Below are 24,673 nucleotides of genomic sequence, written 5' to 3'. Positions count from 1 at the left end.
ACCTCTAATTTGCCACACAATAATGTTGCTTCTGTTTCTTACCAAGTCACTTCAGCTACAAGAGGAAGCACAAATTGGGTGAGCCTGCATTAGAGAGCAATGATATGTCCTGTTACTGTTAATAACTTTCACAGCCTTCGTTCATTTAATGGCATATTACTGCGTGAGTGTCTTTCGAGTTCATTTCAGATTGATGAGATAAAAATGACAATGCATTTAATTAAATTCAAAACTGGGTAGTGGAAAGAAAGAAAGAAAGAAAGAAAGAAAAAAAGAAAGAAAGAAAGAAAGAAAGAAAGAAAGAAAGAAAGAAAGAAAGAAAGAAAGAAAGAAAGAAAGAAAGAAAGAAAGAAAGAAAGAAAGAAAGAAAGAAAGAAAGAAAGAAAGAAAGAAAGAAAGAAAGAAAGAAAGAAAGAAAGAAAGAAAGAAAAAGAAAAAATACAAAGAAAATCACTTTTCCAGTCTCTCAATTCGATTTTCACAGCACAAGTAGTTTTCAGTCCAGGACTGAGCCCTTAAAAAACTTGGCAAACGTAAATACGGTCATAAACATCAGGGACACAGTGACATGAAGACAGACTTCCTAGCACGCAATATTGACTCATGCTGATTTGCTCAGACTGGATTACTTGAGGATTTTCTATGTTAAATTTATTCTCCAGTTCCATCACTAAATCCAAAAATAAATAAAGCAAAATTTACCAAACTGTCACATCAATTTAAGACTTTTGGATCAGTGTCACAACCCCTACGCCTTCCAAATAAACAGTCATGCAGTGGGAAAGCCGGTGGTCTGCGTCGTTTCCATTTTCCACTGGAAAGATATTCTCATGTGAGGGGAATCATGATTGCCTTTTGAAACTGAAATTATTCTTCAGTGTAGGGAGAGAAAACCTGATTATTTTTCAATTACATTTGTTTTACAGAAAGGTAACAAACAGCCTTATTTTCATTTCTGCATAATTTGGCATACACACAAAACAAAACAAAGATACAATTTGTATTGCAACACGTTCTTGCATGTAGAATAAATACAAATAGGTCAAATGCTTCTCGGTACAAAAGCCACATGTAGTCTTATTTCTTTCAAGTTAATCCTGACTCTTCATTTAATGCCAGCGGGCAACGGAAAGAACAGGTGGTCACAGCAAAACGTGCTATCTTTACACCTTTTTTATGTATCCCGGAACAGCTGATTTAGAGTTCAGTATGTGCTGCCAAGAGACACATTGAGAAAAAGACTCCTTGCATTTGCACGCGCACACACGCACACAAACACACACACAAGTCACAACATGAGCCACACCAGTACCAACTAATACAACACTATTTCAGTTTTATTATCCTGTTCATGATTATGGTTTTAGATTGTGGTGGTGTAAAACTGCACCGCAAGCTAGATCTGGAGTGCATTCATCGTGGATGTAAATGAGTAGGGCTCTGCAGAAATTGGTAGTGACTTGCAATGAGATGCAAATTGACAATTAAAAAGTCTGAATCTGAATTTTTGTATTGGTGAGAAGGATTCATAGCATTGCATGTGACGTATAAATATGTTAAGCTGTTAAGTTATCAATTAATAAAACCCATCTAACCAGAGCTTTTGTTGTTACTTCGCTTTTAGCCTCTCTGCAAACTTGGAGAGATGGACCCTTCCAGGTAAACTTAATCCGAACTAACCTCTAACAGAACACGCCACACACTAAACAAAAAGCGAACACAGATATAGGGTTTGAGTCCAAGGTCTTTAAATAATGTGGACAAAAGCACTTGTACAAGAAATAAAAATTGACAAATGGAAGACAAAACATTTACGATGGTACTTTAAATGTTAACAGCTTTAATTAAATTGAAGTTGAATGATTGAAGCAACTACTCGAAGAGAGGTTTAAACATATGACAACGAAGGATAGTATTGACTGGTGTTTTACACTGACCTATAAATTACTGAGTGATTATTATACTGAAACCAGAAAATAATTAAATGCAAAGCAGCCATTACTGAAAAATATTTCTTAGAACATTATGACACTTTTGCATTAAAAATGTGTAATATGTCAGATTGTACAAGAAACAATGGTTAAAAAAAAAGCTTCCTTTGTTGATTCTTAGTTGTTTAGGAGTAATTTTTTAATGTGTCAGTCACATTGTGTGTCCCTTTCTAGGAATTTACAGTGTTATGATTCCAAATGTGTTTACTATGTGTACAGAATATGTAGATCAGGGGTGTCAAACTCATTTTTTTTGCGGGCCGCATTCTAGTTATAGCTTCTTTCGGAGGACCATTATGACTGTCAACCCAAATAAATGTATGAGCACCTCATATTATACAGTAAAAGCGACAAAACAAACTGACAAATAACTCATTTTCAAATCAGAGGAGTAAAAATCGGTCAAATATTTAAAAAATAAGATATTAAAAGTGAAGACAATTTGCAATTCTAGTAATGACACGTGAATTTGATGCACAATTTGAATAATAAAATGATGTGGCGGGCCGTAACTGGCCCCCGGGTTTTGAGTTTGACACCAGTAATGTAGATATCCAAATTTTATTTTCAAAGAAAATACACATTGTTCTTCTGTCTCAACTCGCTCTAGCCCTTTCCTTTTTGTGACTTTTTTGGTAGTGTGCCAAAGTAAATCGTGATATTGCAGCCACTGGTGTGCGATTCCTTGCAATAATGAAAACCAGCAAGTGCTCCTGTTTTTTGAGTAGAAGTAGTAGCAGACTGACCCCTCCAACCCGAGTGCTGCCTTGAAGTGACGACATGTAATCCGAGACGGGCTGGGAACTTTTTTTGCACAACTCCTTCGCTCGCCACTCCATCCATCCATATGATGCGTTTGTCGCATCAACCAAAGTTGGAAGTTGAATGGTTTCCATTCAGAAGCTCGCCTTTACTCTAGCTGCGTAGTGGAAGCTGCCAAGGGGGCACACTTGGACGATAGCGCTCTTTTGAATGTTCGGAATGCTTCCGTGTAGAAGTCTGCAGTAGTTTGGTTGCGTGAGTGACTTTTTTTATTTTTATTTTGACAGACAACAGAATGGCTTTTACGCACTTGCTGCTGTGTGCGGGGATGTTGACACTGCGTCTTTGTGGAGCCTACTATAGCGGACCTCTCCAGCCAGAGATGTCGAACGGCACTTTTCACCACTACTTCGTGCCGGACGGCAATTACGAGGAGAACGACGACCCGGAGAAATGCCAACTACTTTTCCGAATGACCGATGAACGAAAGTGTGGTCCCGACGAAGACCAGGACTCGGTCATCCGGGACGATTTCATCATCATCCGACGGCAGATTGAAGACTCTGCCCGGGTGCTGGAGGGGCTCGGGAGGAGCATCTCATACGACTTGGACGGAGAGGACAGCTACGGGAAGTATCTGCGGAGAGAGACAACGCAGATAAATGACGCGTTCACGAACTCCGAGAAGTCCCTGCTGGAGCTGGAGGTGAAGTTCAAGCAGAGCCAGGAGAACGAGTTAAAGGAAGAGCACCGGCTCAGTGACGACTTTCTCAACATGATCGTGAGCACCCGGGACACCCTCAAAGAGACAATGGACATTTCTCTGGGCCTGCGGGACAAACATGATCTGCTCTCGCTCATCGTCCGCAGTCACGGCACACGGCTCAGTAGACTGAAGAATGAGTACATCAAGTTCTGAGACAATAGCCCTGATATTCACCCCCAACTGTAATTTTATGATGTTTGACCTCGAGGGAGCGCAATTACACATATATTGACCACAATCAAGTCGTCTTACTTCTGGCAATCAATTTTGATTCAACATCACTGTGTTTGTATTTTGCAGTGCTGCAAACCAGTCATGAACATGTCCATCAAAAATGTGCATAACCATCTTTTTACATCAGTTTTTGCTGGCTGTGCAAAAATTTAAACGCCACAATCTTGGGAACAGGCAGCGGTGGAAAATAGATCACCATGTACAGTTTTCCTTCATTTGATGCCAAGTTCTGTTCTTTATGTAAATGTCATTTTTATTCTAATTGATTTGTCAGCTGTATTTGTCAGGTTTGACCTACAAAAAAGTCATTCTCTATAGCATGGTGTATTTTGATGAAGTAATATACCCATTAGGCCACTGGTACTTTACTTACAAATTATATATAATACATACTGTTGTGACTGTAATTATAATAATGCCAAACATTTTATATACTTGAAAATCTGTTTTTATCAGATTTTTCTTATGTCTAAGGATGGAAATCAGCTACAACTCATTTATAATTGTGCAATACACAAATAGTTCTCATTAGGCTTTAACTTACAGATTGATTCTATTTGGGCTTATGGCAGAAGTTTACCTGTCATGGAAAGTGTGATCCATTTGACCACAACTGTATACGGTACACAGACACACGCACAGAATTCCTGGAAGCAGCCTTGATTGTACCCCTTAAGCAAGACACATGTCTGACAGATTTGCTGGGTAATCTAATTTTCAGGAAGAGAAGAGCAGGAAAAATGGAGAGAAGAATACAAACCATAATAATTATTTACTGAGTATTTAGGATTTATTTTTCCAACGTTCGTAGGGATGTTTATACCTAGGAATTTCGTAACAGGCCAGCAGATGTTGCACAGTTCCAGACTGTTGGGGTGCTAAATATTGAACTCAAAATGTAAGGCAGGCAATATAAAATGTAATGTTTATGTTCTGAAGCTATGTAAGTATGTTGAGTGCATCTATCTTAAAAATATATTTTAATGTGTATTCTTTATCCATGCTAAGGTTGAAATGGAGCATCCTATGTGTATGGTAATATACAGTCTGTGTGAGACAGCACACTTGTATAAATATATAATATAGTAGATAAAGACTGCAGGCAGCACTTGAGAAATTCAACCTGAAACGGCAATTTGTGTGACATTATCAGATTGTGTTGTGTTTTCACAAGTAAAGAGTTGTTTGAAGTGAAGTATTGTATTTGATGTCAACTGTATGTTATTTCAAAGATGTTATACTTTATAGGAATTTTTTGGACACTTTTTTATTAGTGATTGCAGTATCACCTTTCTTCTGTTGGGGGGAAAACAGCCCCCAGTGTGACATGACAGCAGTATAATCAATGGGCACACGGTCCTGCCACATCTTTGACAGTTTTGAGGTTTGCTTTAAATTAAACACAGAGAGGCCCTCTAATTATGAGTGTTGTGGAGGAACAACCTACTCATTGGATGTACAATAGTGGGCCTCCACAAAATAGTTTTCCCCCCATTACTCTTCTCCAATGCACTGAAAACAGCATTTTACAGTGTGCAGTCACATTCAGTGGCACAGAGGATGTTTTGTCACTAAACTAAAAAAGTTTATTCTTCAAAACACAGTAACGAATGTAATTTAATGTAACTTGCAACGTAAGTAGTAGATGGAGTAAGTAAATCTGCCCCTCTGTTACACATAAATGATGTGATAATTATTCGATATAAGCATTACTGTCATGCTTATGATCACCAATTTTATCCAGTTGTACCAAATGGATCGCAGCTTATTAATGTACATTTATTGTATCGATGGATGCATATCTGTGCAACAATACAGGCATAATCCATTTTAATTCCTGGAAAAATACAATTCCATAGGGGTGTTTTTGTATCTGTCAAACACATGAATTACCATGCTGCTTTTGTTGTCACAAAGGTACAGTTCACCTTTATGACTAAGTTGTAAACAATTGGCCTTTGGAACATGTAGGGTAATAAAAAACTGCTAGAACGTAGTGATATTTTGGTTGCGCAATCGTGACAGGGGCGCTGTTGTTATGTCACGTTGCACTGCCTCCTCCTGCGACCTTTCACCGACTTTCTCTTCCACATTGACAGCCGGGGCATATGCCGAGCCGCGGGGATCGAGGAAATCAGGTACAGTGCAACAAAGGTACTCAAACCGGTGTGTTTAGTGTCTTCTCGGGGCTGCAGATTACCATTGATAAAAACAAAAACTGGTCGAGTAGTAAATGTGGCGTTTAAAGCCCTACGCGCAACGATGACGTCATGTAGCTTCCTAGCAGACGGAGGCATGCAATAAATCTGATTTTAGATAATTGGCATTTGTTCTGTACACTGTTGGGAGACGGAACATTGAACTGACGCCAATTTCGGACACTCGGTTGTTTGCACCGTTGTGTTCAGTACGGTGCCCCAGACATGACAGCTACTACGTTGTGGGTACAAATTACCAAGTCCGCATGGACTACTACTTCATGTGTACAAAGTAACCATTGCTCCGTGCAGATCAGTTGGATAAGTAAATTGTTTAAAGGTTGAAAGGGAAAAGTTACACTGAATAGACAGGAATAGCGTGATCAAATTTTATTTTAAGGTTCGGGATGAGTTACGAGGACATCATGAAAAGTCTGGCATTGCAAGGAATCATTATGTCCAAAAGACATTCGAATTGACTTTTGAGAAGCCAGGTTGCTTTACAACTTGGTTTTACATTCAACTGGCTTCCAGATAAACTGTCTCATTCCAGATGTGAGCCCATCCCAGATGTGAGCGTTAGGACAATGTCAATCCAATAATGTTATTTTTCCTGTCTGCAGTTTTGTCGCAAGCTAAATAGAAAAAAGTGAAATAAGCATTCGTCACAAGCCACACTCAACTGCATTTGTCGATGAAAACGTGAAACAAAACATCTAAGTACACTAAGAGGACCATATGTGTGTTGTACTCAAAACAGATAAAAATCAAACAATGTTATGTTGTGGGTTTTTTTTTGGCTATTGACATTTTGTATTACTTCACAGTTGGTGGTTCTGTGTCATTTGGAAAGGAAGCCTGAACAATGTTGAGTACCTTGGCCCGTGTCACCCGGCCTGCTCTGCAGAGATGCACGTCTTCCGTGGCTTGTCAGACGATCAAGTTTTGTCGTAGACCGCAAAAGGTTTCACATCCATCGTCTGTTAATCCGACACTTGTGCAGCTTCGTGGACAGCAGACTTTGGGTTCATCTTCCTTCTCTGTGGCCAGCCACTCTGTGAGACATGCCCGAGCACTGGATGAAGAGCGGCTGGTGGAGGTTGAGTGGGAAGATGGAGGGCAAAACTTGTATCCCTTCACGTGGCTGAGAGACAATTGCCAGTGCTCACTTTGTACACTGCAATCAGCTCAGGCCCGTAAACTGCTGATGTCCGATCTGGACATTCACACAGGCATTAATGTTGTTGAGGTTACCAATGACAGCAAGGTAGGTCAACAAATCATTATTACCAACCTATATTATAAATTACATTTATGGATGTCATTGTCCGTTACATTCAGAGAAACCTAAAAAAAAAAAAACATTGATCCATGATAAATATTACAGTCGTGATATTGCAAACACATGAATGATGCAGGGAAATTTGTTTCGTAATCTTGCTTTTGATGCTAACAGTCAGAACGAATCGTTCATTCCTTTTATATTGGCCACATAATTGATTCATTTCATGTATTTAATCTCATTATATTGTTGACTGAAAACAATGAGGCCGGGTAGATTGTGATTTATTGCTTCCTTTATTTTTTTTATTTTTTTTTTAAACAAACCACCAGATGGCTCGACGAGCTTTCAGCTGGATTTGTTTTAAAACTGCATTCCGCAGGGTTTTAAGTTTCTAATCGTTACTGCTACCTGTGGCCAAAAAATGAAATTGCACACTCACATGCATGGGTTTTCCTTTTTTTAGGCTTCCTCTGAGAAACTGGGTGTCTGGGGCATGCTAGATGTCGGTCTCTTCTGAGCAGATGTAGAATCCATTATGGCGAAATAATAGCTTCTGGTCGGGACTCTGTGAGACAACGAGCTAACACGAGAACGCGCATGACGTGACATGCGCAGAAAACCCGATTCCAACCTGAAAATTATTTTCCAGAAGCTTGCAAAAATACCCATTGTTTTAATCTGCAATTTGCAAGATGTATTAGCCATAAATGGACAAATGAAAGTCATTGTAAAGTTATTTAGGGGCAAAATCCTGTGGAGTACAGCTTTAACATTACAATCTCAGAGCATATGCGTAAAAAATTACAGAACTCGGTAAAAGATTAGATTGTAGTCCACAAATGAAGCGTAACATAAATGAGTGGACACCAATAAATTAAAAATAAAACCAAATAAAATAAAATATATTCACTCAAATCATTGATTGCACATTTTTGGGATGGTAGCAAATTAGTTATGTGGCAAAAATAGCTTTAATAGAAGTCACTCAGTAAAAGATTAAATTGTGGTCCACAAATGAAGCGCCAACATAAATGACTGGACACCAACAAATTTCAAATAAAACCAAATAAAATACAAAATATTCACTCAGATGTTGACCGTTAATTGCACATTTTTGGAGTGTTGTTTTCCCCTTTCAGCACACTCAAAAGTAACAAGTGACAAAGGGGGACACATTAAAGATGACATATGGCAATGTGACTTTATTTTTTTTTAAATACAAATAGTTGTGTCTCTGTTGTGTCTGCTCAAATGTGAGATTGTTCTACAAAGTCAATCTTCATTTCCTATTTCTGAGATTGTGTCTGTAAGCAAGCCAATCTGAATTATGTCTCATTTTGACACACAAATATGTTTGCGTGGTTTAAGCATGCAACTGCCTGATAGCTCGAGAGCCACAACAGTACGTAATAGTATTTATAAATTGTTTATTCATGATTTAATTCTTCCATTGTTTTTACTAGTTACGTACTGATTTGAATATATTTTCTAAAAAGTATCCTCAAAATCTGTCTTGAGGATTTTCTAACAAGTAAATCATCCCTAAACTTCTACTGGATTTGATAAAGGATACCGATTTTGACTGCAGTGATAAAGTGTGTGACTTGTGCCATTCTTCATTTCCATTGCCAGCAGTGCTACCGGCTGGCAACGGTGTCTGGCTCTTGTGTTTGTCGCTGTCTGTTACGCACATTTGTCACCTTGAAAAGGTTGGAACAAAAAAAAAAAAAAACTGTCGCCTTCTCTGTCTCACAAAGTTAACACCACTTCATACTCTCAAGTACTCCAACAGCTTTTTTTTTTCTTGCGGTCCTCTGAATCAAGTCTGCACAATAGCAGTAAGAAGATAAAAGTAGTCCATTGCCGAAAAGGCAAAAGGATGGGGAAGCGTTGGATCAATCATAATAGATGCAGCATTTTTATGTTTTTATAGCGCATAAATTAAGAATAAAACATTTCTACTGAAAAGCAAACAAAACTGTATGAAAGTGTTTGAGGACGCCTCTTAGCAATTGCCTGTTTGCCAAATGCGAAGTTCACCTTTGACAACCAAGTCACAATGTCTCCTGCCTTTCACCAGAAGTTAATTGGGATCATCATAATCTCTGACGCTTATTGAGTGCTATAGAAAATGAAGGAAATTAGATTTTTCTTCTGGTTCCTCAACAGTTGTCCATTGTGTGGCCTGATCAACACACAAGTGTGTTTGATGCGGAGTGGCTTAAGAAACGCAGCTTTTCTCTTGAGGCCAGAGAAGCCATGCAAGAAGAGCTCTTCCTCAATGGTGAGTTGCTGTTTTTATTCCTCGTTTGGATTTGAAAGCTTAGCCAATTATTTTTGAATGACTTTAAAAGAGCAGAATTGTTTGTCAGATTCCTGTCGTCCCACAAGTATTAAGTTTTCATCTGACGACAACAAGCTGAAGAAATTGTGAAAGCAAGTGTGAATTAAAGGGTTTCGGTTTTTCTTTCTGGACAGTAAATGGCCCACCTTGATGATTCAATAGATTTTTTTCCACCGTTTACTGGCATTCAGTAAAAGCAGGATCTTGTGGTTGACAACAAAATTATTGTTTATGGAGAAACAACATTGTGCCAGTGTCCGAAAATCATCCGAAAAGGATGGAACACCTTCTAAATCCTTCACATGAAACCAAGAGAAATGATTTAGATTTGGACTTGGTCGATAGCTTGACATTGATCCAGTCTGCTCTACACAGTTTAAGGTCTTGCACTTGAGTGGCTGGCGCGGGAGTGGACTGTAGTTGGACTGTGTGATCTACCTTTGGTCCTGAAGGACCCACAGGGTTGAGTGGTTCCTGCTGTACCTGTTCCAGATTGATTACTGATCCTCTACCGGAGGCTAAATTTTCATTGCAGTTATGAGTTAGTGAGCCTACTTATGCAAAAACTACCACAAATGTTATTTTTTTTCCCATGCAAACCAACCACACTCTTGAGTGTGTTTCTAGATTTTAACTGCAGTCCTCTAAAATGCTGCTTGGCTTGCTTGCAGTGCAAAAGGACACACTCTTGAGGTTTAATTATTTCTTCCTCGGAGCCAGACTGAAATTCCTTCCACTGGGAAAAAACACAGGAAAGATGGACAAATTAATGATAAACAGCTTCTTCCAAGAGGTTTTCTCATAATGTCACATATGTGTTATTCATTGTTGGTCTTACTCCCCCACTCATATGGTGAACCCAATCCAGAATGTGCCTGTTCAAAAGTCTTTAATGCGAATATACTCACTGGGAAAGGCCACTGTGAGGTCAATAAAATAACTGGCTCTCTGAGGATTGTTTTTCAGCCGGTACTGCATGTCATTCTTTGTGTCTTGGAGCATGTTTTCCCTTTCTGCTGCTGCTGTTTCTGTGTCTATGCGCACTGCTGTATGTTGTCGGGCTACGGTAGCTATTATTGGTTGGGCATAAAACGAATCCTTAAAAATTCAAGTGTTATTTTCAGTGAGTCTCTTTGATACGAGTCAAATGTCCTGCTTAGAGGAGAAAAACAAGACCTGGAAGTTCCTGAGATGCCTGTGAGTCTAATTATGGTGTCTTATCATAGTATAACTCATTTATGGTATTTTGCTCTGGTGCATGTAATTAAAATTGATAAATGTAGATTTTTAATGTCTGGCAAGTGCCCATTAGTTACATTTCTTTCCTAGTCATAAAGCGAAGAGACAAAAATGCTGAAAGTGCTTCAAAGCTAAATTAACAAGTTGGGTCTTGAGTCTTCTTTTTAAAAATATCAACGGTCTGTGAGGCCCTGAGTTCCTCTCGTTCCACAGATTGTGGAATCCTCACTATGGGTCTAACAGTAGTTTTGACTCTGGGTATAATATTACGAAAAGTCCAGTACCAGAAGATGTAGCGGCTCAAAATGATATAAGATCAGAGATACCAAAGCAGCTAACACCATGAAGGGTTTTATAGATTAAGAAACAGACCTTAAAATTGATCGTGAAACACACAGGATACCAATGTTCCTCCAACCTCTTAGATCCTCATCAGCATACGAGCTGCTGAATTCCGAACTAATTGTAAATTACTTATAGGTTTATTTAGTTTAAGGGAAGACCAGATCAATAAATAAATCAATGAACCTGGACATTAGTGTGCATTTGTGTCTTTGTGTTTTCTCTAGAGACAAATGGGCAAACCCTGGCGATGCTCTTAAAGTGGTAGAATCCAGTGTTTGCTATTGTTAATGTGCGGGATCAAATTTCGCTCAGAGTTGAAATACTCAGGTGGCTGATAGAGCAAACTAAAATTGCGTGAGTTTCTCTTTCTTTACAATGCACACAGCTTTATTAATGCAGCGCATTTCACAACAGCTTAAGCTATAACAAGATGCTTTACATATAACATAAAACACGAAACACAAACTAATATAGAGTAATATAACGTAGACACCAATGTAACAATAACACCAGTCAGTCAAAAGCCCAAAATGTTACTTTTAAATTAGGGAATGTTGTTAGTCTGGCCGCCAATGACTTTCACTTGAAAATATTTGTGGGTTGGTTTTGTTTAAAAATGTAAAGAGAGATTTCGAGTTCGTTTTTTCGCCATTTCCTTTCAGCCGTTTTAGTAATTTTGTTTCTTCTGTGGTGGTCAGGATTTGCCAAGAGTTTACTGGCTCTACTCTATCAAGTAGAAATTTAATTTTCTTGGTAAAATCTCAAGAGGGGGGCTAGAATGTCTGTTAAAACGTTAACCAAATGAGAAGTCCCTTCAACATTGAGGTAATGCTTTCTACCGGTGCCTTCCAGTATGCGGTTAAAACCACTCACGGTAAATTCAATTCACACTCATTACCATTCAATTCATATTTATTACCATTTGTATTCATTCATTATGATGGATTCATGGTTGACGCAAAAGTATGACGTAGCCTTATTAAATTACATAAATTGTACTCTATATAGAAATTGGAAGAAATGATTTGTGTCACAATAAAAGGCACATGCCTGAAAACCCGCCCCTCCACAAAAGAATCTCTTCTTACATGACAATTACATGAATCATAGTTTATGTTGTGTATGTAAGCACTTGGAAACACTCACCAAGACAGAGTATTGTATTTTTTCGTAGATCATTAGAACAAGAAGTGCAGACATTGTGATCCAGTTTATAATTTTGAACAGTACAAAAAAATTAAAAATCTACTAGTACTGCCTGTCCGAAAAGAATAAGGAATATGTTAACATAGATTTCAATCCTAGCCCTCAGCTTAATGTTCTTCTAATGCTCTTAAACGCTTCCCTTTTGGTCAGACAGTTTTCCTAGTGACGACAGCAGTGTATCACACCTTTCAATTAGGTTTCAAATTAAATGCTCAGACGTCGCTTTACAGCTGAATTGCGAGGTAAGTCTCTTTCGGCAGTTTTCTACAACGTTAGGTAAGAGCAGGTCGCTCTTGTGAGCACCTCTTTTCTGCCACATGGATTTAGAGTGAGGGTCAACAAAAGATCTGCATGTTCTTCCAAATCGCAAGCCCACCGCTGTAAATATTTCCTTTCCAGGGAATGAACAAATATTTCCCAGAGCCCAAATGTGCTTCTAAACTGGATTCAGACTTACCGCTTCGTTTTCTTACTCAGGAACTTACTTTAATGCTTTGGGCCATTGGTGACTTCTTCTGTTCTGTTCTTCAGAATGTTTCCCTACAATCAAATCACTTATTGTTTGAGAAACTTATTGGCATTTGCTATTTTTCACGTAACCTTTGCTCATAAGAGACACACTCGTCGCATAAGGAGAGCAATGCCGTGTAACATTTCCGCTTCACTGAAAGTTTCTGTCATGTAGAGTCTCTTATCAGTAATGACCCATTTTTTTAGTCATAAATTTGCCTGCTAATCCCCCCCGTCAGATGTTTCTTAAAATTTAACCTATGGCAAGATTTGCAATTTATGGATGTCATGATTATTTAGTTGGAGCTCAAATCATGACTAATGACTTAATACGTGCCTAAAGGTCAGAAATTATGCAAACGAATGTTTATGCAATGCAATCATAGCGACACCATTCTAATACGTTCTTCTCACATAACCGATTGACGTTAATCACCGTCTTCCTATGCTGACGCATCAATGTGTTTATAAAGTACTTAAAATGTGAGAATTGGGTCATATAGTATTTAGATCAGAATTGGCTCACCACCAAAATTGGAAAATTCTATTTTGCTTCGATACCTAGTGCTGATCGAGGTGGCACATTTTAGCTAAGAATTGTGATTGCACATATGTATATACTGTGTAAGATATTTATATACTTTAAACTTCTTCCCATCACATCCTAAAGAAAGGAACAGACATTGTTTACCTCAACCTTCAATGCTAATTAAGATTAGCTAATTTCGAATTTTGAACATGATACTTAGGCTGAACTGTCTAACCGTTAACTTCATTGCAACTCTCGCAGACATTGCAATTTCAGTCTCTTTACTAATTCCATCTCTCAGCTAAGTAAAAGCTGATTCATCATGCTGTCTATCTGGTTTCCTCTTTCTCCATCTGGTCTAAATTTTGACTTGGCGACACAAAGCATCTTGAAAGCAGAGCTGTGAATATTCAACCATGGAAAACTTAGATGTTCTCTCAAAGTCACTTCAGTTCAAATATTGTGCTTAATCAGAGAATTTTCTCCAAGATGTCTTGTCAACAAACCACTGCTGTTAGTTCTGCGCCAATCTTAAATCTTTTAAACTATTGTCTCCCAATGCAAAAGCTATGTTTTATGATCAATTTTTGAAAGAAACTCTCAAATACCTTTTGCGCCTGTCGGCTGATGACAGTAAATCATTTATGTGATTTGTTTTGAAAAAAAAAAAAAAAAAGCCTTGACACAACCTACCCAATTTTTGTGTTTGATACGGGCTTGGGACCGACAGTGGCTGGCTCGGAAAAACCGAAGAATGTAACACTTACACTATCAGTGCCAAGAGAATTGAGAGGAATAAAGTCTCTGAACGTCAACGTGTAAAACGAACTCTCGAGTCTTTTTACAAAGCTTTTAAGCCGATGTCGCAGAGTGAATTGCTGAGAAAGTAACATGCATCTTGGCAGGATACTCATGAAGTGTGTGCTTTCTCTTCTCAAGAACGCCTTTCACGCACTTGCAGAAATCATTTGTTCAGAATGAACTCAATTATGAACAGGATTTTCCGCTTCAATAAACTTTTCATTGTATCAGTGGCGGTGGCAATTCCAATTTCAGTTCCAAGCTAACCTCTGGAAAAAGGTGAGACAGTCTCATTTATAGCATCTCTTTCTGCTTGCACCTCTTCACTAAAACACAGGACTTGAGAAGAATTGTACGATAGAATATTGGGCATCATTACCAGGGTATTTTATTAGAAAAATTAAAAAGATGGTTTTTGTGTCAGACACATTGCCTTATTATTTAAAATGTGTTAGTCCCATCTGGCTGGAGCGCCTGTGTGTGCATACCGCAGATGGCCGGTTGAACTGATGGCAGCTTTGTGATAAAAAACCACTCAGGTCGAAACAAAGTTCCTTTGTGGGCTGCAGAGGAGGTGACGCAGACCTTCAGACTTCAACAGAGCACAATGAGGCGCGAGATACACTGCCTTGAGCTGTCTGACAGCTACAGAACTAGCTTTTCTTTGCTGGAAAAACTACTGTCATTTCAGACATGCACCTCCACAACAGTCCTTCTCGAGCGCTTTGATGCGAGTGAGGACAAATACACCAACTTTTTCCTCTTTGACACAGAATGAGACATTTAAGCACACAACATGCATGCTGATTCTTACATGGCCCTCTCAGCCCAGCACAGCTGGAAACTATGTAAGACGGCAATGTTGGTTTCTCGTTGACTGCTGACGCACAGGCCTTCTCATATGGGAGGGAAAGAGTGGTGATTTAATCTGCAGAGTTTTCCATTCCGTTTTTTTTTTTTAATGGGGGAGATTGACGAAGACACTCGTGAGTTTTAATCACAAGCCGTGCCTTTCTTTTAATCCTTGATGAGTCATTTTTTTCTATGCCCCAAGTGCTGTCCACTCCCCAGGAAATTACTTGCAGCTCTGCAATGACGCAAGTCACATTGTTTACGTTATATACATTTAGATAGTGTGTCATTTGTTCGTATGGATGGCGGTTTTATTTTTGGACCTTTTACTGACAAAGCGTCAACGTGAGGAGGTTGAAACACCAGGTTTCTCAAGAGTACATACTTGTTACAACCAAGCCTGACCTTTGCCCCATGTTCTGTTTTGTCATCAGAAGCAGAACGTTCCTGACCTTTTGATCTGTGCAACAGTCATAAAAGAATAACTGCTATTGCTGCTGTGTCGTCACCTTTAAATTCAAATGCTAATTTTAGCTAGCCTGTCAATTTGGTTGCCATTGATTGCTAGCAATGAGCTGGCAATGTTTTTTCATTTTTCATTCTATTTCTCTCACAGTAAACTGCCAACCTTTAGAAATTTTCTTTCAGAAGAATGTGTCGGAATTTTCATATATATATTTACAGTATGAAGGATTAATCAGATCTCATAAATCAAAATTAAAACTCACTTGGCACTCTATTTTGCAAACAAATATTCTGGGAGATTGGTTTGGGGAATAGATTTATAGTTTGTGTGATGTACATCTTGTGCAAATGTTTTTCTTGCATGTTATTTTTGTATTTCCTTTATGCGTAGCTGCTGCCAACATTTCTGGGAGATTGGTTTGGGGAATAGATTTATTGCTTGTGTGATGTACATCTTGTGCAAATGTCTTTCTTGCATGTTATTTTTGTATTTCCTTTATCCGTAGCTGCTGCCAACACAATGCGAGTTTCTCCATTGTGGGATCAATAAAGGCCCCTCCTCTCGACTGACATATGTCGTTGTGACGTCCTAATTTTTTTTTATTTTTTAATTTTGTAACATCACAGATCAAACAGCCAATCAAGAGGTGAGGGTGGATGTGGCACTTATCACTTTTAAATCAAATCAATCTTTATTTGCCAAGTTTGAGCATGCCAAACAAGGAATTTGACTCCGGTACATCACGTTCTCTATACAACATTTAGGTAGCTAACCTGAAAACTTTTTTTCCGATCAACCTTTTTCAGTTGAACGCTGAACGAGTCGTTTGAACGAATCTTTTGAGAGAACTCATTCTAAAGATTTAGTTCACTTAAAAGAACTGTAATGCGTGTACTTTTATTGTGTATAATATTTTCTCCAGACACTTGAGTTGCTTGATATTTCGCTACAAACAACTCTGTTTCAGGCAGGCCTGTGTGATGAGTGCACCGTATCATCCAATCACTTCTTTCTGTGTTTTGCATGTCAATGACTTAGCAATTAGCAATGCTTCTCCATCTTTCTCCCCAGCCTCGTTTCATGACAATGGTACTAGTCAGTGGCGCTTATTCACTGGCATGGAGGCTGTAATTAGTCACTGTGCTGCGTTGACATGGGATGGGAAGCGATTTTCTGCCTTTGCGTCCCTGCAGCATATTTAGCTGCATGAACTTTACCAACTAACAATCAGTACTGCAAACATAAAAAGCGTTCAGTGATTTACCAAACAAAATATGGATGACCCGTAACATTTGGAAGCTCCAAAATCCAGATTGAAAAGTCACTACATATTAAAAGCATGCTCAATGAGCATTCAGGGGCCCTTTATATTATCGAAACTTGCATACATACACACACCGCACCATTCGGCACATCCTTTGTGTTTATAATCATGAGATGCTAAAATCTAAATTGTGATTACTGGTACCAATGTAGCACTCAAGCCTTCCTTTCAATATGAGGCACTTTAATGGCACCGCTGTCGAAAAAGATATAAATAGCAGATTCCAGCAGGCTCGCCCATCGCCTTTGTGGTCTGATTGCAATACAGAAATTTGAAAGGCTCTGAAGAAATCGCTACAAAAAAAAGAGATGTGGAGGCGCTGCAAGCATCAGCCAGGTACAAACTTTAGGCGCTTAAATCCGCTTCACACCAGAAATACACTTTGCAGCTGTTAGATGGAAGTCACTGGAGAGCGGCTCCATGGAAAAAGGAGTGTAACCAGATGGCGTATAGCAGCGGGAGGAATTTTTCCATTTGTCTGTCTGAAAGAAGCTTGCTGATTTTTCTCTGTGTGTCTGTCATATTCAATTGCTTTCAGTAGCAAGCTACCAAAGTGCTTGGGTTGCAATAGGAAGCCCAATCTATAGAAGGTGACCATTTGTGTTTAATATATAGTTTTATTATGGAAAATGAAAAGATTCACCCTTGGAGGATGATAATACATACGCGCTCAAGGTAGTGATGCGTGTTGAAGAGATTGGGCACGCTCTACTGCTCATCTCAGCTCCAAACTGAGATGCTTCTTATCCATTTCATCAGCACCACTCCAGGGTGGATTTTATGATCCAGGCCCCATTACCTCAGCACAAAACAGCAAAATAAGGAAAGTCGTTTTATAGTATGGCTTGAAATTGTTTAAGCTGCATCAATATTACATTACATTTAGCAATGAAAAGTATTAAGAGTTTCTGTTGTCAGAGCAGAGAAATGCAACCTTTTGAAATGTTATCTTGAGGGCGAAGGATTTCTCTGGGAACTTTGTCATTGTTCTTGATTAATTGCATACGTATATATTTACGAGTGCGTTTTGAGACTAACCCTGATATTTCATGATGGACTTTTTCCCATGGTGGAGTGAGTAAGAAGGTCATTTTGATGATCACCTTCGAGTCTCTCACCCACACCAGATCATTCCTTTACTTCCTTTGTTTGAAGCTGCGTACCATATTCCATCCCGCCTATTTTGGGTTCTACTCTTTATTTTTATGTCCCTTTTAACATAAGTATTGGCATCTGCCCATGTTCCCAGTAGGCCATTTTTCCCCTTATCTTCTGTCCTCCATCATAAGAGAACAATCTGGTGTGGCCACAGAGTTTTAAGACTAGGAGCTGATTACCAACAGCTTACTGTGTCAGTTCAAGGAAATGGGGACAAAAACACTGATGGAAAAACACAACATAACTCCCAACAGTACCTGACAGTTCCAGCTCAATACAAACGGTACACATTGCTTGCAAAAGCAAATACACCTGATTTGAATAAAGTGTTTGTCTCGGTCAAACACTTCTTCCTTTCTGAGACATGTGAAGAGTCACCCAAGGCCAACTAAGAGAGAAAACTTGGCTGAACCTTTTGTTGAGAATGATGTACAAGCAGTGGTCTCTTTGGACTTTGGTGGTAAAGTTGACTGACATTTTTGTAGAATGTCCGTTATGCAACACTGAACTCAAGGAGAGCATCTTTGCTTGCTCTCTGTGGAGCCTCGTGTAAAGGAAGATGAACTTGTACTAAAACATAGTTCGAACCCAATAGCTGACCCCTCACAGACAATTAAACACTAGCTGAATATCAATCGTATCTCATCGCAGCTTTAAAATGATCGAAGGATTCAAACAATAGTTAAGTGAGAGCCATAATGACTAGTGTTGGAAACTTATTTTCACTGTAATAAATCATGGCAATGAAACCCCAAAAACTAGAGCATGTCCCAGTGCACTGCATCACTTTACCTTTGCAGCAGAACATGTCCCAGTTTTATCTCCAGAGAAAGCATATCTCTCAATAGAGCCACATACTGTAATTAATTGCTTATACCCACTGTAAAGTTGAAAAGGTTTTGCTCACAAAATGCTGGTGCAAAATGTTGGTGAGAATGTGAAATAGATTTGAGCGCAATTAAGATGCATGTAGGTCAAAAGTACATCCAGAGATATTAGAGTTCGGGATCAACTATTCCCACTTTACCCAATTTGGACTTGCAGTAGGACTTGAGCCAAACAATCTCCCTGTCTGACCTCTCGACAGCATTTAGTTCTATTGACTGAACATGTTTTCATGTATTAGCAGTAATCCATATTCATAAGCTTTTTGTGACAAATAATCTTCCAGTCTATATGGAAGGGGTATTTTTTTGGCTTCTTTCTTGGTGCCTGGTTAATTTTTATACTATTTCTTAAGTCTAGAGTAGATAAAGTGAATTGCAGGCTAATAAGGCCACTTTGCGAGAGTTTGGGAAAACTGGTCAAACGCGATTTATGTTATGGGCACTGCTTTGGATAATTCAGTAGCTCCAAAATGTTATTGCTGAATAGACAGATAGTCAGGATATTTTTTTTTTTGTCTGGCATTTTAAACACATTAGTGAGCAATCAAGGTTGTGCTTTGTTAGTTTCTTATGTTATCATTTCATATTCTGCATGGCAGGTCTGAAGTTCAAGATCTGAATCTTAACTCTGCATTTTATGCGGTTTGTGTCAAAAGTCAATTGGCAATAAACATGCTTCTGATTCCAACTACATTTCTTTGTGTCGTTTCAGAGCGCTACTACTGGGACAGCAAACTGCGTATCCCCACTGCCGACTACCAGGACGTCCTCCACGATGACAAGGCCGCGCTGGCGTGGCTTGTGGCGCTGAGACGCGTCGGTATCGTCTACCTAAAGGGGGCTCCGGCAGAGCAAGGCCACGTGGCCCGACTGGCCGAGAGGATCGGTTATCTTAGACTGACGTTCTACGGGTAAGACTCAGTGACGTTACCCGATTGCGTGGCTGCCAACAGCAGCCAAGCCGCTATTAAATAAGCTTTGACCTCGCCAAATGCTCAAATGGTGAATTTTCCACATGTGCATAATCTAGCTGGTGCTCAGCCCAAAGACTGTAATTAAATACAACTCGATATACTATTTATTTCCCTAGGAATCAAAAAAGAGTTTGCGCTAAATATCCTTTATGAGGAAAATATGCGTTGATTGGAGTTAATCGCTTTGGTTTATTACACGAAGGAGCAAGCCAAAATCATTCCAGCTGCTTTAAACCAGAGGAATTACCTGGTGCACTCGGTCAGAACAGAGGTTTGGAGTGTCTTTCCACTGCCAGAGGATGAGCTCAGAGTTGGAAGTAAAGAGCTGTCTACTTCTCATCGTCAAAACATGGGAACGAACGTTACCTCATTAGCACTCGGCTCGTTCTCAACACATCTTAATGAACAGCAGAAAGCCCCACAAGCGCTATAGTCATAGTACGATGTGCTGAAACTTTGTCGTGACACCACATCTTTTCAATTCAGGAGACCATTTTATGTGTGGATGACACACGGGTTAAAATCAGAAGCCAAGGTTGCTACACCCCAAACCAAACAAATGATTCAGTGAATGCCGCCAAGCGCCCCAAGGAAAACACAAGCAACCACTGAGCAGGCGTTGTCACAACATGGACGGGTCAAGACTTAACCATCTACCTGCATCTCAAAGAGAGGGAGTTACTCAATTTAGCTTCCAAGAATTACCAAACAAACCACTCGTCCACTTTCAGCTTTTCAATGCCTCCATTTATATATTGATGAATACTCAGGCCGCTATTCACATGCTTTTACGTAATGACGGAAAAGTGCTGTAGTAAAAGATGTCTGTGTCTTCTTTCTGTTGCTGTCTTCAGGCATACATGGCAGGTTGTGGACAAGTACAATGCAAACAACGTGGCCTATACCTCAGGAAATCTCAGCCTCCACACAGACTACCCTGCATTACACTTTGCTCCCGGAGTGAGTACATTCAGTTGCGTAATTCAATTTGAGGCTCCGCCCCCCCAGCATTGAATGCATAGTAAAAGGAGCATCACGGCCCGTTGAGCATAGGTGCAGTTCCTGCACTGCATCACCCAGGCCAAAGAGGGCGGCGACAGCGAGGTGGTCGACGGCTTCCACACGGCCGAGCAGCTGCGGCGCGAAGACCCTGAGGCCTTCCACACGCTCGCCACACTCTTGGTGGACTTCACTGACACGGGGACGGACTACTGTGACTTTATGTTGCAGTCCAAGAAGAGGATCATTGAGTGAGTGAGGTGGCCTGTCCAAAGACACACACTATCATGCGGAACAATCTGCCATGGACCTCTTTGAACGAGAGATTAGAAAGAGAAACACTGCCATCTGCTGCCCAACATGTGTGCTGACAAGAACAATATGAAAGATTCCACATTCATCACATTTCATTTGACTTCATTATTATGCCGCATGGGAGCCATTTTTAATATCTCATGTCGGTAAAATACTAATATTTTAGTGGTTATATTGAAGTATTAATTTCTTGTAGTTGCCCAAGTCACCTCTTATTTTCGTATTGTCTGTCTTTGTGCTCAGCGTTAATGAGCAGGATCAAGTTGTGAGGATAAACTACAACAACGCCACGAGGGATTCGGTGCTGGACCTCCCACTTCATCAAGTTCAGCCCTTCTACAGAGCACTCAAGGCCTACGTGAACCTCATAAAGCGACCCGAGAATATGGTCAGCTATAAGATGGAGCCAGGTCAGCATCAACTGTCTTCCCCAAAACCACTTCTTCTGCAAAACATTTCATTTGGGGTCAATTAGGGACAGGGAATCCTACCGCGAATAACAAGGAAATCAACATTTATCGTCATTGCCTATACTGTCTCAAAACAGTTTACTTGCATTTTAAATTCATCTTAAATTACTCTACCCTTAAAAACAAATAGATGACATGAGAGTAAAAAAACAAAGATACACTACCATTCAAAAGTTGGATAGTCATTTAGCACATTATCAATGTACAGAGAGTGTTCCTGATAACTTGAATATTATCCTTAGTGAAAAATAACGACTTTATTTTCAAAAGGACATTTCCAAGTGAACCCAAAACTTTTGAACGGTAGTGTAGAAAATCAAACATTTAACAGTTTCACGTCACAGTTCAACTGTCAAATGAGTTATAAAATAGTCAGCTTTCCCCCTCCCCTCCACATGAAGATTTTTTATCATAAATATTCAACACGTTTAATATTTCAGGCTGTCGACCCAATCTGCCTCGGACATCTTAATCGGTACAAATCCTCTCTTTAACATACCTAGGATCAAAGGAGAATGCTTTGAAACAGTTTTATGTCCTTGGTCAGGATGGAGCAAAATAAGTTAAGCTACCCCGGCATTTTATTTAATATTCTAAAATACATTTATATATTTTCTTTTCTTAGCCCCTTAATTATTGGTCCCTCCCACACACACACACACAAAAAAGCAACACTTTTTGTTCACCACATGCAGCTACCAATCCTCTGCAGACATGCGTTTAGTCAAAAGTTTTTCTGCTTGCATTCTAGGGGACATTGTGACATTCGACAACTGGCGCCTACTTCATGGTCGAAAGAGCTATGTCAGCAGTCCGGACAAGGTGCGGCACCTGGAGGGCGCCTACCTGGACTGGGACGAAGTCATGTCTCGTCTCCGAATACTCCGCAATGCCGTCAATTAGGCTAACCCATGTCACTCCATGACACCGTGACAGTTAAATCGTGACACTTTAATCTCCGCATGATATCTCAATTGCCTTTGTCACAGTTGGAGGAGTTTACTCTCGCAACACGCCAATGCAACTATTTATGAACTCTGGTTTTATGCAACAATTTTACAGGGCGGCCTTGAAAAACATTTTGAACGGAATTATCAAAGCTGCGTTTTCGTCTGCCGTTTTGCCATATCCCAATAGGTGCATTTTTTACCACTCACTTTTTGATGTCTATAAAATCAGCTCTTCCAATTGCAAATAGATCCTTTTCTTATTTATTTTTATGTCATATGGTAAATTAAGCCAAATTATTAGGTTGGATGTAGTCCTGTGCCTTTTATCATTTTCTGCTGGTCTAAATCACATCAGGGATTTTCAACTGGTTTTGTCCAAGGGACACCCCCATTATAACCAAGAAGCAACTCAGGAACCAATGCTTTGGCGGAATATTGTTTTATTTTGCACCGAAGGAGGCTAGACCTATACAGGCTATTTAAAGATGGGTAAATGATTAACAAATAAGCTGGAAAATCAAGTCTAAATAATAAATCAATTTTATTTTTAAAAATGTTTCAATTTTTCATTTCCAATTCCGCTGACCATCTGCAATACCGTCACTGACCATCGGTTGACAATCCCTGACATACATAAAAGCCACGACGCCAAAGTTGTAAGTAAATCAACAAGCGTTTGTTTTACTGCATCTACAATAAAGCAACATTCTAGCAGTCTGTGTCTAATGTAGTTCTTCCAAAGAATCAAGAACACGGGGCTCTATTTTGGACCACTTTATTAGATGGCTAAAACTGTACATTTTTATTTATTTTTAAATACGCCGATTAATAGAATACTCAACATTTGGCATTTCTTTCCTCAGACGACGGTAGCCAGTCAACACAGTGACAAAACAGTTGGAAAGATTCACAGATCCTCTAAGTGTTCTCCCAGTTCCGTATTGAATTTCGGATTCAGGCTTATTGTGACAGATGAGTTGGAATTCCCGGCGATTCCTACTTATTCACTTGTCTAGGGCTAAAATGGAATTGTACCAGTGTATTGCTGGATGAGGAGAAAGTACTGAACACACAGACACAAAGTTGAATCTTTACGATTAAGGGGCGACTTCCATCACAGTTCAGAAAATGTCCCACTGTCATCAGTGTTCACATCTTCATTATTGATTTTAAGTGAACTTTCTTTATGGAATAATGACGCCTCTATCGCTTTTCCGACTAAACTGTGGCCATGTGACAACCCTTACGCCAGTGCTTCTCAAATAGTGGGGCGCGCCCCCCTTGTGCTATTCCTGGGGGGGCGCGTGTGACCCTGGGGAACAGGCTTTTTTTTTGGCAGTACTAGAATAAAGTGTAATTGCGCGTTTACTACAGCAGGGGGCAGTGGCGCTCTCATTGTTACTTCTGTCACGTTTGCGACAGTGCAACATTTTACGACTTACAAGACAAGTTAGGATAGTCACGGTGGGGAGGGGGGGCGCGAATAGTTTTCTCCTTGCTAGGGGGGGGGCGTAACAGAAAATAATTGAGAAGCACTGGTTTAAATAAAGGTTAACCTAAAAAAAAAAAAAAGTGAACCCTGAACTTTGAACCCGCGGTGACCCCGCGGTGACCCCGCGGTGACCCCGTGGTGACCCCTGGGTGACCTTTGAACCCTGAACTTTCAACTCTAGTTAAAAATCGAAAATGTGCACATGACCCCGTGAACTTTGAACCGACCTTTGACCCCTGGGTGAACTTTGAACCGTAAACTTTGACCTTTGACCCCTAGCTAATTACGTTTTTTTTTTTTTTTTTTTTAAACCGGCTTAGCAGAACGATCCATGGTCTTCAGATGCCGCGCTGTCGCCATCTCCTGGTCAGCTAGTGAAATGCTTTTGCTGATGTTTTTTTTTCTCTCAATTAAAACAAATCAATCAGCCAGTTGGTTTTCTTTATTTAATAGCTATTATCAGACAAAACCAAATTGTGAATCAGTCACCTAGGCTATAGCAGAACAAACAATCCATGGTCTTCAGATGCCACGCTGTCGCCATCTCCTGGTCAGCTAGTGAAATGCTTTTGCTGG

The 24,673-nt window shown here is 39.7% G+C and overlaps 2 protein-coding genes and 1 long non-coding RNA gene across 3 annotated transcripts; 2 read left to right on the top strand and 1 right to left on the bottom strand.

Annotated features, from left to right (window-relative positions):
• Window positions 1–2,784: 2,784 nt before the first annotated feature.
• fibinb (fin bud initiation factor b) lies at window positions 2,785–4,948 on the top strand. Its single transcript, XM_061276661.1, has one exon. The coding sequence runs from the start codon at window positions 3,049–3,051 to the stop codon at window positions 3,670–3,672; it is 624 nt and encodes a 207-aa protein (XP_061132645.1). The 5' UTR covers window positions 2,785–3,048; the 3' UTR covers window positions 3,673–4,948.
• Window positions 4,949–5,756: 808 nt separating this feature from the next.
• Window positions 5,757–23,319, top strand: bbox1 (butyrobetaine (gamma), 2-oxoglutarate dioxygenase (gamma-butyrobetaine hydroxylase) 1). Its single transcript, XM_061276660.1, has 8 exons — window positions 5,757–5,891; window positions 6,779–7,218; window positions 9,406–9,520; window positions 19,610–19,808; window positions 20,726–20,831; window positions 20,925–21,121; window positions 21,429–21,595; window positions 22,407–23,319. The coding sequence occupies exons 2-8, from the start codon at window positions 6,817–6,819 to the stop codon at window positions 22,556–22,558; spliced, it is 1,338 nt and encodes a 445-aa protein (XP_061132644.1). The 5' UTR covers window positions 5,757–5,891; window positions 6,779–6,816; the 3' UTR covers window positions 22,559–23,319.
• Window positions 6,910–7,771, bottom strand: LOC133152766 (uncharacterized). The gene is made up of 2 exons (XR_009714190.1): window positions 7,676–7,771; window positions 6,910–7,298 (listed from the first exon to the last, which is right to left on the bottom strand). It is a non-coding gene; the product is annotated as an uncharacterized LOC133152766 (long non-coding RNA).
• Window positions 23,320–24,673: the final 1,354 nt, after the last annotated feature.

The sequence above is a fragment of the Syngnathus typhle genome, linkage group LG4 (genome assembly GCF_033458585.1).
Source record: "Syngnathus typhle isolate RoL2023-S1 ecotype Sweden linkage group LG4, RoL_Styp_1.0, whole genome shotgun sequence".
Taxonomy (NCBI): Eukaryota; Metazoa; Chordata; class Actinopteri; order Syngnathiformes; family Syngnathidae; genus Syngnathus; species Syngnathus typhle.
This window is presented reverse-complemented; position numbering and strand designations above follow the sequence as displayed.

What these genes read in the sequence shown, in the direction of transcription:
- bbox1 (XM_061276660.1), top strand. Translation starts at nt 6,817, where the DNA reads ATGTTGAGTACCTTGGCCCGTGTCACCCGGCCTGCTCTGCAGAGATGC. An exon ending in AGGTTACCAATGACAGCAAG is followed by an intron (nt 7,219 to 9,405) that starts GTAGGTCAACAA and finishes GTTCCTCAACAG; the next exon opens with TTGTCCATTGTGTGGCCTGA. An exon ending in CAGCTATAAGATGGAGCCAG is followed by an intron (nt 21,596 to 22,406) that starts GTCAGCATCAAC and finishes CTTGCATTCTAG; the next exon opens with GGGACATTGTGACATTCGAC.
- fibinb (XM_061276661.1), top strand. Translation starts at nt 3,049, where the DNA reads ATGGCTTTTACGCACTTGCTGCTGTGTGCGGGGATGTTGACACTGCGT.